Source organism: Lissotriton vulgaris, chromosome 3_1 (assembly GCF_964263255.1).
Source record: "Lissotriton vulgaris chromosome 3_1, aLisVul1.2, whole genome shotgun sequence".
Classification (NCBI taxonomy): Eukaryota; Metazoa; Chordata; class Amphibia; order Caudata; family Salamandridae; genus Lissotriton; species Lissotriton vulgaris.
This window is the reverse complement of record NC_141689.1, coordinates 523,875,909-523,891,515: the sequence shown is the minus strand read 5'-3', so window position 1 is coordinate 523,891,515 and position 15,607 is coordinate 523,875,909. Positions and strand designations below refer to the sequence as shown.

The following is a 15,607-nucleotide window of genomic DNA, read 5'->3' as shown; positions in this document are numbered from 1 at the left end:
TGCACTGGACTTACATCTTGCTAATGTGGGAGCCACTCATAATAGAGGTCATCAACTTGATGCGGTTTTTGCCAACTCTGTGAACCTATAAGCTCTCCAGATGTTGGCTCTCCCCTGGACGGATCACCATCTTATTCCGTTCAGATGGCAGCTGGGGAACCGGAGAGACCCCGCACCTAGGCAACATACTGTTGAACGACTTTGGTCGAAGCTGCCGGTGGACAGTTGGGCGGCAGAGTTAGCTAGTACTTGTCCTCACCCTGTAGCTGACCCCAATATCGCTGATCAACATTTGGGCGAATGGCTGTCTAACTCTTTGGACTCACTGATTCCTAACAAAAGGAGGCTTGTCAGGGAGAGAAGAACTGGTTCTGCTCCCTGGTATACCCCCGAACTCAGGATTTTCAGAACTTCATGTAAAAGGCTTGAACGTGCATGGAGGAGAGAGCAGACGGAAGAGAGTCAGGCCAACTATAAAAGAGAGATGAGGAAATATAAAAGTGCATTGAAGGATGCAAAAAGGAATTTCTTTAGTGATAGGATTGAGAGGGCAAGTAACTCTCCAGGAGAATCGTTTAAAATTTTTAAGGAACTTTTAAAAGCCCCGGTCCCGCCAGTCGTGCACGATAATCCTAAAGAAAAATGTGAAGAATTGGCTAGCTTCTTCCATTCTAAAATTGAGAAGATATTATCCTCCTTGCCATCTATCCCTCAAATCCCTGAGCTGGCTGTTAGTCCAATAAGATGCCCGTTTGAGCTAGCATCCTTTGGCCCTTTCTCGGAAGAGGAGGTTATAAAAGTCCTGTTAGAGATGAAGAGTGGATCTCCGAGTGATCCAGTGCCTATAAAATACCTCAAGCTTGTGGCAAACACTCTGTCAACCCCGCTGACTGACCTTATTAATCTCTCACTTTCTCATGGTACAGTCCCTCAGAGATGGAAAAAGGCAGTCGTAAAAGCTTTATTGAAAAAAACAGGTTTGGATCCATCTAACTTGACCAACTTCAGGCCTATTTCACTTCTGCCTGGGTTCTCAAAAGTTGCAGAGAAGCTGGTCAATCGCCAGCTCTCTTACCATCTAGAGTCCAACCACCTGCTGGGAGACTCCCAGACTGGTTTCCGCCCCGGCCAGGGAACGGACACAGCCCTATTGGCAGTAGTGGAGGAAGCAAGGAGCACTCTTGATACATGAGGGTCAGTGGCAGTGATCCTCCTGGACTTGAGTGCTGCCTTTGACACCGTGAGTCATCAGGTGCTCCTCCAACGTCTGTCAGAGGTAGGTGTCTCAGGGACGGCCCTGAAATGGTTGGGATCTTTTCTCTCCAACCGTTTCTACCAAGTCTGGGAAGGGGCAGAGCAGTCTACCCTATTCCCTCTTCATCGCTGAGCCCTACCTTATTCAACATATATATGACTCCACTTGAAAGGAAGGAAGGAAGGAACGGGTGAAATTTAAAGCGCTATGCACAGCCCACAAAATTTTGCATGGTAAGGGCCCCCCTATCCTTAACATGGCCCGTCCTTATAAGCCCCCACGTCTTCTGCGCTCGGACCAAAAACATCTTCTGCAGTCAGCGAGAGTAAGGAGAGCGCGTTCTGGGGGCAGGCGTTCCTCTGTGCAGGTGGCGTCCCTGTGGAACTCTTTGCCCCTTAAGATCCGCTCAGAGCCCAAGATCCTACTGTTTAGGAAACTTCTCAAGACCTACTTGTTCCCACTGTAGTGATTTGATTGAGCTTCTCCTTTTTTGGTCTGTTTCGTGCCGGGATGCCCCCGGGTAAGCTGAGCGCGCTATAAATTTCATATAATTATAATAATAATTCTTTACAGACTCCTAAACACCATTCTCAGACCCCAAACATATTTAAATTATTCCACCATGCAAGATGGCTTTCTGAACACTTTATTAAACGCATCATTAAGATAAACCCTTCAACTTTTTTAACAGTGCAGCTTGATCTTGAGGGTTCATGGCTTCGTAATTTGCCAACTCCATTGAGAAGGTTGCTGATCCGGAGGTTATCGTACGCAGATCTGTGGAATAACCCTACAAACAAAAATAAAAACATTTTAAGAAGTCAGCAAACAAATCATATGAAGACTGGATGCCCAGACTATGGCCTCCATGTCGATATAACTTATGGAAATGGTTCTTATAAAGTAATCTTCGGGAGGGGAGTGAGTCTAAACAACAAAAGCTTTCTTTGAAGCTTGAACCAGTCCAGTATTCTAAAACCCTCCTAAGTATGCAATGAATATCCAGGGGTCAGCATATCAATTGGCTGCTTGACTTTTGTGGGTAACTGATTAGCAAACTCCAAACCCTTCAATTTGCACAAAGCTCATCGAAATGTAAAACATCACAGAACTCTTGCAGTAACATACAATAACATACAAGTCTATAATACTTACAAAAAGCAAATGGCAAACAGATTTTTTAAATACAATTTCTGATAGATACTTCTAACCACAGGGTCCTCAGCTTGTGAATTTTCCTAGGTGCTGGTAGGTGGCATGGTACAGCTTTACCACAGGTATGATGCCAGGGCCACTATCTACATGTACTGACTTCAGTTGCTTTCTTTTCACGCAGATCTGAAGCTCATTCCCTCACTCTGTCAAAGAGTCCTGACAGTGATTTTGTTTTCCCTTCAAATTTTCCAGTGTAATGGGGACATGTCCCCACCGAAAACGAAGGGGCTCAAACAGTGTGAAGATTGCCATAAGCAGAGATCAGTGACTGACCCATACAAGGTCTGTCTTTAGTATGTTGGCTCCATGTACGAATCAGCGGCCTGTGACTGATGAGCAATGGTTAACTCAATAGAAATCCATGACCACGCAGCCAATCTCTACGTTGCAGAACACCAAAGGAAATCAAGTAGGACGGTCTCTGGCAAAGTCAAGAGTGCAGACAAACTGAGGCCACTGTTGTGACCATTCTTCATTGAAGTCCAGGGCTTCAGGTACGACTAAGAAACACTGGCGGTTCAAACACTGCTCCACTCCATCCTGCCACTCCCACCAGTCAGAGTCCTGCAATGTGCCAGGTACCTCTAGGCGACAAACTCTGTCTCTGACCCCGGAACTAATTTTGAACCTTGTTCAATTGAATGGCCACTGGGTGATACTAAAACACTCCTCAGGGAATTCCCGGAGGCCATGTGCCAAATATTTGGTACTCAACCAGTACCCCCTGGAACAACTCCAGGCAGAAACAATGATGTTCATCAGTCACCTCTCTAGGATAAAAACCTATGTTATGACCTACTAGATGCCAGTGGCCTAGATACCTGATGCTGGCCTCCACTTGCCCATACCTGCTGTGGCCACTGAGAAATCTGCCTCCCTTTGCTACTGTGATCAAGAGAGCAGCGGAAGTCTTGGTTCTGACTCTACCCTTGACTGAAGTCAGGAATAATGTTCTTACTGGGGTGCTACACCCAAGGCAAACCACGCAAGAACCTCTTCAGCCATTCAACAAGGCATTTACAGGCACTTGGTCAAAACCCAAGGTCTTGCCCCACTAGTCAACACAGTTAGCAAAGGCCTGTGTCATGGGACTATGACTTCCTCCTACAACACCCCACTCCAGAGAGCCTAATAGCGCAAGCTTCTACCAGCCGACTAAACCCTCCTCTTTCCATGCTATGTCTCTCACCCTCCCCTCCTCTTTCCCTCCTCCATTCTCTGTCTACTTCCCCTGCTCTTATCCCCCGCTGGCCTAATTTTTCCCTTACGTATATGTCCTTTTGGTTTGTCGCGACCTTACTTGTCACTATGTTGCCATGCTCAAATAAATGTATTACCTTTGTAACCTGCAATAATGGTCTGATACTCATGTAAAGCGCTCCGATACCTCCGGGTCTAGCCAGCACTATATAAAACCTTTAAAATAAATAAATAAAGTCTTGAAACGTATGGAGACCTTTGCAAAAATAATTTTCTCCTCGGCCAGCCTTGCACTAAGGACAGTCAACACTAACTGTCTCCTGGGGGAGATGCTCCCACATGCTGTTGGATAGGGTGGTGGACATCTTACCAGCCATCCCAGGCAATGTTCGACCAAATCTACAATGCCTTATTCAAGATGGCCAAGATGCTGTGAAGCACTCCATAAGAATAGGCCTGGACATTACTCAGAGCTTGGGTAAAGCAGTTGGCACCAGCGTGCTGCTTAGTCACCACATGAGAATCTGCTCCACAGGAATCTCTAGCGACGTCCAACAGTCTCTGAGATGTCGTTCAATGAGACCAGTCTCTTCGGAGACAAAGCTGATTCAGCTCCAGAGCTTTTTAAGGATACCAGTGGCGGCACCACCGCTAAGGCGGAGTAGCGTTGCACCACTGTTTTTTTCAGCAGTAGTAGAAAAAAATTAAATTATGATAACTAAGTTAGTATCATTACATTTTTTCCTTTTTCTTGCACAGCAGCTTTGCGAAGCGGGGCAAGGCTGACCAGGGCAGCCGAGGAGTGGTTTGCCTCCACTCCCAAGTGCACATGACTGTTTGGCCGGCCCTCTCGGGCCGACCATATGTCGTGTGCACTTTCCCTCTTCTCCACCCGGGCTGCATTACAGCCTGGATAGAGAACATGCCCAGGCTCCTATTTCCGTCATTGCAGCATTGCGATTGGCTCAAGGAAACCTGGGTGCTTCCAGGGTGCTTCCTGTTTCTGCCGGCTGGAGGAGGAGAGAAACAACCAGGAGGAGCGGCACGGAGGATACGGCCAGCAGGTAAGTTGAACACTTTTTTATTCCTCCCCCCCACCACCGCCACCCCTGTACCCCCGATCGGTGCAGGTTGCCGCTGAACGAGGCAATGACTCGCTCTGCCAGAGTGCCAGTTTTCCCAACGAAATGGCCCTTTGAGGATTTTGCAGGGAATACCAACAGAGGTAATGCCAGAACATGCCTCAACAAAACAGTTCTCTCAGTCCTTTTCAGGTAGATACCGGTGATCAGGCCACCAGCGTCCAAGCAAACCAGGGGCAATGCTCTACCCTAACCCTGGTCTCCCCTTCCCTCAGCTGCTGCAAACTCGCTTTGTCACCCTCTGCAGCATTCGATTGCCTGGTGAGAGGCTAGCCTGGTATATGATGTCCACTAATGTAAGTGGGCACCCTGCAACAGTCCAGACAACCCTTTTGGTGATTTAAGAGGTCCTAGCCAACCTTAAAAAGCTCTTGAAGTGGTAGCTGTGGAGAGCAGCCATGTGGCTTTGTCCAGAAGGAGGGTAAACCAGCAGGTTTTACCAGAATGCAATCTTATAGTATAGATTAAATGAAAAAAGAACCACCCAAGGTATTTATAAAAATATGTATTTATTATATAATACTCTCTAACACGTTTAGCTATCTTCTACCCGGAGATAAACACAATGCACACAATACTTTCCATAGAAATCACGTAAATAGCACAGAATACAAAGTGGAATCAGAGGGGCCTAAACCATATATTAAGAAAGTGGTATAAGTACCACGACTCAGGTTAAGATAGTGTTGAGAGGATGTAGAAGTGCTAGGGACCTAAGGAACCACCAAGGAGAATATATAGGGACCCCATGGCGAGTGTGGGCACGACCGCGTTCTCCGTACAACTCAACGTGTGACTCACGGTTGCAATTTTAAAGATTAAGGAACCTTCCCAGTGGACCCTGAGGAAACCCTGTGGAAGACGGAAGGTTGGAGAGCCACCCCACCCGTGGATACCCTAGTACCCATGTTACCTACACCAGGGGAACCCGGTGCATAGGTATTAATTGGTGTCGGAAACTGCAGTTGAACCCAATGGAGGACTTCAGGAAAATGCTGCTTCTGGAGAAGGAGAAAGTGTCCAGTGGAATCTAAAGGTGGATTCTAGTTGAGAGGTACCTGCAAGCAGAGGAGACAGAGTCTATGTCACTCAGGAGTGACCAGGAGATCTGTAAGACAAATGCCCACCGATGTAAGGTGTTGCAGGAGAGTTGACGGTGACCTTGACTCTGCAGCTGTGAGGATCAGGCGACACTGAGGAAGACCAGGAGCTGTGCACGAGCTGTCTTACGTCAGATGTCAATGATTGGCGGGTCGTGTCCGTCGGAAACACCAAACAAGCCTTGGTACCTGCAAACATTGTGAATGTCAAAGAAGGTGCAATGTCGGGACCAGCAAGATCCAGGGAACTCACCACCAGCAGGGGAGTTCAAGGCAGGTCTCTAGGAATCAGGGGAGCCCCAAAAAAAACAAAGGTGACCCTCAACAGGACCTACAGGCCGGAGGCACTGGAGTCACAAGAGGACTTTGAGCAGCTCACCCAAAAGATGCAGACCAAAGTACAATCAATGTGGTGTGGATGAGGATTCTGGTCACTGTAGATGCTTGCGGTTGGGGCTAATGATCCAGAAAATCTTGGTGGAAGGAAGCCAACAAGCCTTTGCAACAGCAAGTCGACGCAGTGACAGGGGTTCGGTTCCTACAGCTCCCACGAGGGATACTTGCCTCAAACTTGGTGAGAGGGCAGGGAAGGCTTCGAGAGCTGTGGAGAACCACCACTTGTGCTGTTGAACCTTTTGGAATCCGTAGGAGCTCAGGATCAGTAGACCGGTGATCTTGGTTGCAGTGCCTGCAGATGCAGGGAAATTACTCCTTCACTTCACGGGAGATTCCTTCAAATGTCTTTGATGCCGACAGGCCTTGGAAGGTTCTTGTATTGTGCACAGGCGATGCAGCAGACTGAAAGGGGTATGAAGTTGAGCCCAGACGAAGTCCAGCAAAGTCCAGACGGTTGAAGTGGTGTCTGAATTGAATCGTGTCCCACGACTAATCTAGGGACCCTCCCACAGGTAAGCCCTTAAGTACCCTAAGGAAAGGGTTGGGACGATTCAGGGGACCATACCAATAGGAGGGTTTGGACAGTGGGGAGGATTCTCCCATGTTCTTTGTCCAGTTTCATGCCAGAGCAGGAGAACAACGGCTCCCAGAGCTGGTTTGAACTAGACTATGCAAAGAGGCACCAAAGGTGCCCCTCATGCAGACTGAGTGGCGCTGGCAAGCGCACCCACCTGGCCCCAATACACTAAATCCTGTCTGGGAGGTGGTCACACCTCCGTTTGACAGGATACCTATTGTTCTGCCTTCACCTGATCGAGCTTGTCTCAGCAGCAGGAGGGTAGAATCGTGTCTCTGGTCCACAGCAGCCACGTTGTGCTGTCCTGGGCTAGAAGACCGGTACGGGGAGCACTGAAAGTGCTTTGAATCATACCACCCACACCGATCATGGAGAAGAGACGACAGACGAGACGGCGTGGAGAGGTAAGGGGAATTTTAGAATTAAAAAAAACAAGGGGTCCGATTATAGGGTTATGGGCAGGGGAGGTGTATTTGTATGAAGGGTTTAAGGGTGGGGAATAACCTTTACGAAGAGTATGAGGAAGATATACAAGGCCATCAACTGTCCTCATTCAGTTTCCACATGTGAAGGTGTAGGTTGTTCATGCTTGGGCACAGGACCCAGCCCTGCTGAATCGGAGGGCATATGCTCATGGCCAAAAGTCCGGAGCCATTAGGATGACTTGGCCCTGGTCTCTCTTGATCTTTTTCAATACTCCGTTCAGGAGAGGAAGGGTGTTCAGGATTCTTGAGCCCCAGCCCCAGTCCCAGTGAAAGCTGTCTCCAAGAGACAACCACCCTTGGAACTTCAAAGCGTGGTGGTGCCTAATAGATTGAGCCAGGGTTCTCCCCATTGTTGGAAGGTGACTTTGTTCACCTTGGTGTATAAAGATCCTGCCAGGTGCTGAGAGATCAGGGAGATGCCCTGAGCATTCTGCCACTTCATAGGCGCAGAGTGTTTTGCCATAGGACACAGAGCCCACAATCCCACTTTGCCCGGTTTGCTGCAGTGCCACCTGACGGTTATGCGGTCTGTGAAAACCTGCACCTGATCTCCCCTGATGGTCTGAAGAAACATCTTCAAGGCTAAGCAAACCACCTGTTAATCCAACAAGTTGATGTGGAGACAGCTCTCCGCCAGAGACTAGAGTCTTCATCCCAGCATTAATGCTTATGTCACGACCTGTGTGGGATAGGGAAAGGAGTCTGCTGTCGGCCCAGCTGCAGTTGAACACCCACCACTGCAGATCTTTTTCATTCTACTTGGACACAGGAATGGAGTCTGAAGGGTTCCCTTGTTGCTGAGCCCAAGGAGACTGCAAATCCCACTGCAGAGCTTGCATATGCCCCCAGGCATGATCTACAAGCAGGGTACAGGAGGTCAAGACTCAGAGCTGCTCTCAATGAGACCCAGGTCAAATTTGGTTGAAATATCGGGATCACAGCCTGAATGTCCAGTACTTGCTGGCTGGAGGGAAGACTCTGGAGAGAACAGTGTCCAAGATCGATCAGATGAAGGGGAACTGTTGTGAAAAAGTCAGGTGTAACGTTGGTACGTGATGGAAAAACCCAACAATGTCAACAGACTGGCCGGTGTTTGGAGGTAATTTACGACTATTTGAGCTAATTCACCTTTAGCACCCAGTCGTCAAGGTACAGGAAGGATGGTATTCTCACCATCCGCAGATGTGCTGCAACCACCATCATCACCTTTTTTGCTCACGCACAGATGACCCCCTTTTTTTATTTTTAGCCTTTATCACACATGCCTTTACTACGTATCTCGTAGTAAAGGTATGTGTGGTAAAGGCTATTCATGTTATCCATGCATGCGTGGTTAATGTTATGCATGGAAACGGCCGCGTTGTAGTTGCCGTTTCCCAGCAAAAGGCTGCCGCTGCGATATAGTAGCTGTGGTCATAATATAGCTATTGTGCAAACATCCGGGCCCAACACTAGATGGCAGGAGTATACAAAGCATGTGATCTACAGCTCACATGCCTCAAACACATAATAATTTTAGTCCAATTAAAATGTCTTGGATAACACAGACCTAAAAAAGTCAATTAGTCTGGCATTAGCTGCAAGTCTCTTGCCTTTAAGAAAGAATGAAAAAAGAGCGAAGGTAAGAAGGCAAGCAAAAAAGAAAGAAGGTAAGAATGAAAGAGAAGGAAAGGAGGGAGGAGAGAAAGAAAAAAGTAAAAGGATTATAAATTAATACAGAACAGGTTCAAATGAAAACAATCTGATTTGGTGTGCAGTCAAATAGTAGCCATCGGGAAAAGCAAATTACTCCAAAAGGAATTTGCAATCGGATTGGCAGGAGATAGGATTCGGTAAAGATGGTAGTGTGCTTCAGAAGAGTCCTGCAATCACAACAGGCTCTAAACACAAAGGCAACACTGACGAAATTATAAAATAAAAACACTGGCACTGAAGGGAACTACCTTGTGTTTGGATGTGCTCCTTGTAAGAGACAAAATGCAGTCACTTAAAGTTAAGTTAATCAGTGGGTTAATCAGTTTGACTCGCTGCCCAATTCTATATTCTGTAGTGGGCGGAAACAAAATGTGAATGACACAACAACAGATCAATGGATGAAAAGAGTTGGCTGAAAGACCCTATTTGTAAGAATATAATACACATTTTATTAAAATCAAAAGGGCTTGGCTAACACCAGACCTAAAAAGGAACATTTTAGTCACCTACCATCAATTCTGCCAGTGGAACAGACACAACCACAACTTTGTTATCTTGTCGGCTTTGTATTTCTTGTATGGTGCCCCTTCTTCGAGCAAGGTCGGCCAGTACTGAACTGATGAACTGCTCACTCACAGTAATTTCAAGTCTCATTAGGGGCTCCAGCACTTGTTTTTCAGCCTTCCTCAGTGCCTTAGAACAAATGCATAAACAGTTTAGTTAATAGTACTTTTACAGAGTGATAAATGTCTAATGGTGTATGACTGTAGAGGAGTCTTGACAGTGATTCTATAAATTAATACATGGATTTCATTTGCAATGAATCTAAGATGGTGTCATTATAGACAATCCTTCCCACCACAAGGGTGCAGGTATGGTTCCCCATATCTCATGGTGCATACAGAAACTGGTGCTACCTCAGGTGTACTTGTGCAAAATGTTACTTAACAACGTTAAATGGGGCATTTACTGAAATAGAGGAAAGTTCAAAGGAAGTAAGGTAGACGTTGGAATTGTGATGGTTCTGAAACACTTATTAAGCATGATGTATTTTCCCCGCCTTTGAAGTTATTGCTTTGTGTGTTGGAGAATGCAAGTCAAAAGTACTGGTGCATTCTGAATTATACAAGGAGCACATCTGCCTCAATGTAGAAATTTGCTGAGGTGTTACTAACCCACCAACTGCGCTTCTAGTGCAGTTTTCATCCAGATCTTCCTCTTGTAGGCTGGATGCTACCTGTCATGTTTTCTTCTCTACTGTTCTGTCTGATTCGAGCAGGAAAGAAAACTGGTAGAACAATGAACAAAACCGCATTACATTTTCCACAGCAAAAGCTTGTGGATAACAAGGAGATCTAAACTAATAGCTTCCTGGGACGTGTCTCTTAATCTAAGCACAGTACATGGTGGAAACGTATGCAATTGTGAGAAAAGAATCTCTGTATATAATCTTCAGAGGTCTGTCTGTCTTTTATAACTTCACATTGTACCTGTTCTAAAACTCCCTTATACTGAAGGGTGTTCCCATGCAGCTTCTCAATGTGTTAATTAATTTACAAGATAGCTATGATGCCAAGATCAGAAGGGGATGTACGACGAGTCCACAAAGTCTTTCTCTGCAAAGCTGGGTTCATGGCAGGGATGTACTCTGGCCAAACTGCTTACATTGTATATAAACCAAGATGTGGCTTTTCTTGACGATTGTACTGGCAATACACAAATTCTTAAGGTCTAAAAAATCATAGCCTTCTTATTCGTAAATTACATATTAAAAGTGTCTTGAAAACCCTTGAGAATGCAAAAACTGCTTGACATGTTTTCAGAGTTGAGAGGTTTGTCAATGAAAACTATTACGAACAAATTTATGGCAATTAACCCACGTCATTCAAGAACAAATTGTACCATGACAAACACCCTTTGGAATTGGAGCCAAATTTGGATTATCTAGGAATGATGTTGGTATCTTATACCAAATGGCACAAACCGCTCTCTAAAAGTAATACATAACTGATGTAGTGTGCTGTAGCCAACATAAGTTAGGCCAAACAAAATTGATCAAAAGAGATATATATCTGACATTTGAAGTATATAGAGCACAAGCTCAATCTGCTACAGGCTATAGGTCTAATATTTGGAGGGTTATTAATGTTTTCAGACTCGTAAACCCAGAAAACTACATTTTGAAATATCTAATGTGGCTGTCGCAGAGTATCTCCAATATCTTTTTAGAAACAGAAAAGGGCATACAGAAAAATTAGCCAACACTCCAGTTGAGGTCACGGTCACTTCCATAATGTACATGGATTTGGGCAAGGAAGGCGCAGTCCCTATAGAGAAGCTGTACGGGACGTGCTGATTTTGAGAGGAGGCGTTAAACTCAAATTGATTAAATATCTATACGATATTTTGGTATCAATCGGTCTTGAAAAATTTCGATTATCCCCAAACGAATTACTAGCGTAATGTCTCAGGTTATAAAATGGGCATTTAGTAATTGGGACGACATTACAATTTTTAGTAACCCTAGAATAGCCAGGTTATCCCATGCATCCTTCGTTTTAAATGTGTGCCTGCTTTTGACCAGTATTTGGAAAACACAGAACCTCAGCTGACTAAGTCTCTGTGTATCAAATTTCTTCTCGGTATCTTACTTTTAGCTTAATTCACACACTCCTGGGGATTGCCTACAAGCCAATCAAAATGTTGCTACGATTGTCTGAACCACGAAAGTTCGGAGGCACATATCTATCTTTGCCCCATGTATAGCAAACTGCAGAGAAGTTAGCTATTGCAAACGTTGAGGAATTGTGAATTATTTAATCTATAAATCCTGAACATCGGAAACACTGTAATGAACCAATTTCCAGATATTCATTTTTAGCCTGGAACATTCGATGTAGCTATATCAAAGGGCCCCCATGAGTTAAGATTACTGAGAGTCCTACTGAATAGCAACCTGGACTAAACAAGGAGTTCTGGTATAGTTCCTCTATTTCAAATTAACATATCTTGCAAAATTGTATTAAGCACTTTAATAACTGGTTGGTGTATTTTGTAGTAGACACACTTTCTCTGGAATCAAGAGATGCAGTTGTTACCATTTCATATATACTCTCATATTGTTTTACTTTTTGTATCTTATCTTAATTGTTTCATCATAACATTATTGTTTTAAAAATGGTATGCTTTATGCATTTTATCATCCGAAATAAACACTGATAGATTGATCGGTGCAACAGCGTAACTCTTGGCTTCAAAGTATTAACGTCAGGGTAGGCTAAACTGCACACTTCAAATCCATGGAGACAGAAGACTAGCCAGGAATTCTAATCTATTTGTCTGTATTAATTCTAATAAAAGTAACACATGCATCTACCAGGATGTTGGAACTGGCCCTTTTAGCAGGATCAGGATAATAGACAAAAGATGGAGGAGGTAATTATAGTCGTCTTCCAAACTGAAATAAAAAACGCCTGCATGTACTGTCAGCAGATCTTAAACTCTGGCCTCTGAGGCCAAGAAATCAATAATGTGTCACATTAAAGGGTGGATGTTGTCCTCTGCGTGTTATTTTACAAGCTTTTTAGAATGCGGAAGGCCAACCATTTGCTTGTCTCACTAAGGCCAGTGCTGCACAAGCAAACCTGCTTAACCTCCATGAATGGCCCTGTTCAACAAGACCCAGCATTCACATTGGGTATTGATGCAGTTGGGGTAAGCAGGCACAGCTGTGCACTGCTGCCCCACTAGCTGCCAATTAACCCATGTTATGAAGTTAGGATAGTTGAGAGTGTTTAAGTGCCTCTGTTTACTTTAAATATATTCCTTCCGAAGAAACACTAAAACCAATACTTCTAAAATATAACAACTTGGCGATGTGCCCCTTAGTGAGCTTTGCACAGACTTCCGCATAGTGTACAACCGATTGTAGCTGTCCCTTACCTAAATGGAGGCCGAGCACACTCCCAGCACCAACACGAGGCTGCTGCAGCATCCTCAGGTGCAGACGAACAAGTTACTTACCTTTGGTAATGCCTTATCTGGTAGATACTATCTAGCCTCAGATTCCCTACATTAGAACTATCCCCAGGCATCAGACTGGATTCGGAAATTTTTCATGAGCAGTACCCCTGCATGCCAGTAGTTGGCATCGTTCAGCTCCGCATGGCGTATGCCACCCCAGTGTGCTGACGTCAGTTATTTTTCACAACTCTACCATATAAGGCGTTACTGAAGGTAAATAACTTGTTCACCTGATAGAAACTTCTAGCTGCAGATCCCTTACCTTAGGATAGATACCCAAGCAAAAGGTGGGTCTGGGGACCAATTTCACATGAAGAAGTCAGGCTGGACTGAACAGGGAAAATACCCATCCCACCCGACCTGGCTGTCGAGGCAGTAGTGCTTAGCCCACATTGCAGCCTGGCAGATGTCCAGGACCAGAACTCCAAGTGCTAACGCAGTGGTTGCATCTTTAGCTCTGGTGGGATGAGTATGCAAACCCTCAGGGGATTGCTTCTTAGCCAGGGTATAACAGATTTTCATACAAAGCACAATCCATCGTGAGATGAACCTCTTCTGTAAGGCCCATCCTTTCTACGCTCCGGCATACCCCACTAAGAGTTTGTCGTCCACCTGGAACTCTCGTGTGCAATCAAGGTAGAATGCCCTTCTTTTTAGGTCCAGATGGTTAAGTTGCCCCTCTTCCATGGAGGGATGAAGCGAAGCATAAAAAGTAGGTAGAATGGTGGATTGGCCTATGTGAAATCGAGTGATCACTTTCAGAAGCTCTCGTACAAAGCACAAGTTTGTCTAGTTAGATATTCAGATAAGGAGGCTTGGATGAAAAGGCCTGAAGCTCACTGAACCTTTGGGCAGATGTTTTTGCCACCGGGAAGGCTGATGGTAAGGAACCAAGGAGGACTATTGTGCAGGGGCTCAAAGGAAAGTGAGGACAAAATTGAGGTCCCACTGGGGCATAATAAAGGGAGAAGGTGAAAACAAATGTTGTAAACCTTTCAGAAACCTAATTAAACCTAATTACAATAGGAGATTTCAAGAGGGATGGGTGAGAAGGCAACAACAGAAAAGCTGATATCGCAGAATGCCCAGAGCAGAGCCCTGCTGGGCTCCGGAAAGGATGAAATGGAGAACCTGAGAAAGAAGGGCAGAAAGGGGATCAATTTGTCTGTACACCATGCCACAAATTTTATCCAATGGCAGGCATAAACTCTCTTGGTGGAGGGAGGCCTGGCTGCCAAAAAAATGTCACAGACTTTGGGAGGAAGGTCAAAAGATGTCAACTGTTACTGCTCACCACACAAGAAGGCGGAGCGTTACCAGTTTCAGGCTGGAGCACCTCCCCTGCTGTCATGGTCTTTAGGATAGTACCATCATGTACATACATTACATACTTTGTGTCCCATCCACACGACATAACAGTCCTAAACACAGGTGACCTTTTACCTAGTAGTTGCTTCTGTCACTTCGACAACCTGGTTATCGGTATCCTATCTTAATCCCTGTACCCAACGTACATAAATATGTCCCCAGGCATGGTAGATTTATTCTGTATAAGGGTCACCACTTTTTTCATCCATGGCTAAGCCAGCTGTGCATGTGTGTTTTTGTTAAGAAAAGGAAGAGCAAAGGATTTGTGTTAGAAATGGGGATCTCTAGTTGGCAGAGGTAGGTACCGTTGGTCAAATAGGGACCCTTGCTTCTAGTCAGGGTAAGGGGGGTACACACTTTAGATAACCCCTGCTCACCCCCTTGGTAGCTTGGCACGAGCAGACAGGCTTATCCCACAGGCAAAGTGTAAAGTATTTGTGCCAACACTCACAGTGAAAACACAACAAATGGACACCACACCAGTTTAGAAAAATAAAATATCTTTATCTAAACTAAACTAGACCAAAACGACAAAAATTCAACATACAAAAACTCAGTAGAATGTCGTTAGAAAGGTTGTTGCAATAATAAACTTGTAAATGATGAAATGCAACACTTTACTCACAAAGTACCTGGGATGTGTAACGCAAAACAAACAAAAGGGTCGCAGAGAAGGCAATGAGTCGATTCTTCAGTTCCGGGGCGACAAGATGGTGTCTCAATGCATTGCGATGTCCGGTGCGATGCGAGAAAAATGGCGTCTCTCGTGCGATTCGACAACGTAAATGCGATGCGTGCACGCCCGCGACAGGCCCTGCGACACGCTTCTCTGGTGATGCTATGGCGATCAGCGGCGGCGGCGACACTCGTCCTTAGCGATGCGACGGTCCAGCGACACGCTTCTCCGGTGATGAGAAAAAGAAACAACTTTCTGACCCCACCATCCTCACCAATCTCTGACCTATCTCCCTACTCCCATGTCTTAGCAAGATCACTGAAAAACGTATTAACTCCCAACTCACGACCTACCTGGAAGGAGCAAACATCTTACACACTAACCAATCTGCTATCAGACCACCACACTCTACAGAATTAGCTCTTCTGTATACGGCTGAATCTCTCAAGGCCACCCTTGATCAAGGAAAGAATGC

General features: G+C 45.3%; 1 protein-coding gene across 2 annotated transcripts in view; it reads right to left on the bottom strand.

Moving 5' to 3' along the window:
* Positions 1–1,887: 1,887 nt before the first annotated feature.
* Positions 1,888–15,607, bottom strand: part of GFM2 (GTP dependent ribosome recycling factor mitochondrial 2) — a 336,627-nt gene continuing 322,907 nt past the window's right edge. For both annotated transcript variants that reach the window (XM_086960777.1, XM_086960778.1), the window contains 2 exons: positions 9,576–9,758; positions 1,888–2,045 (listed from right to left, as the gene is read on the bottom strand). In XM_086960777.1, coding sequence (XP_086816903.1) covers positions 1,917–2,045; positions 9,576–9,758 — 312 coding nt within the window. In that variant the 3' untranslated portion in view covers positions 1,888–1,916. The remainder of the gene's footprint in view (positions 2,046–9,575; positions 9,759–15,607) is intronic.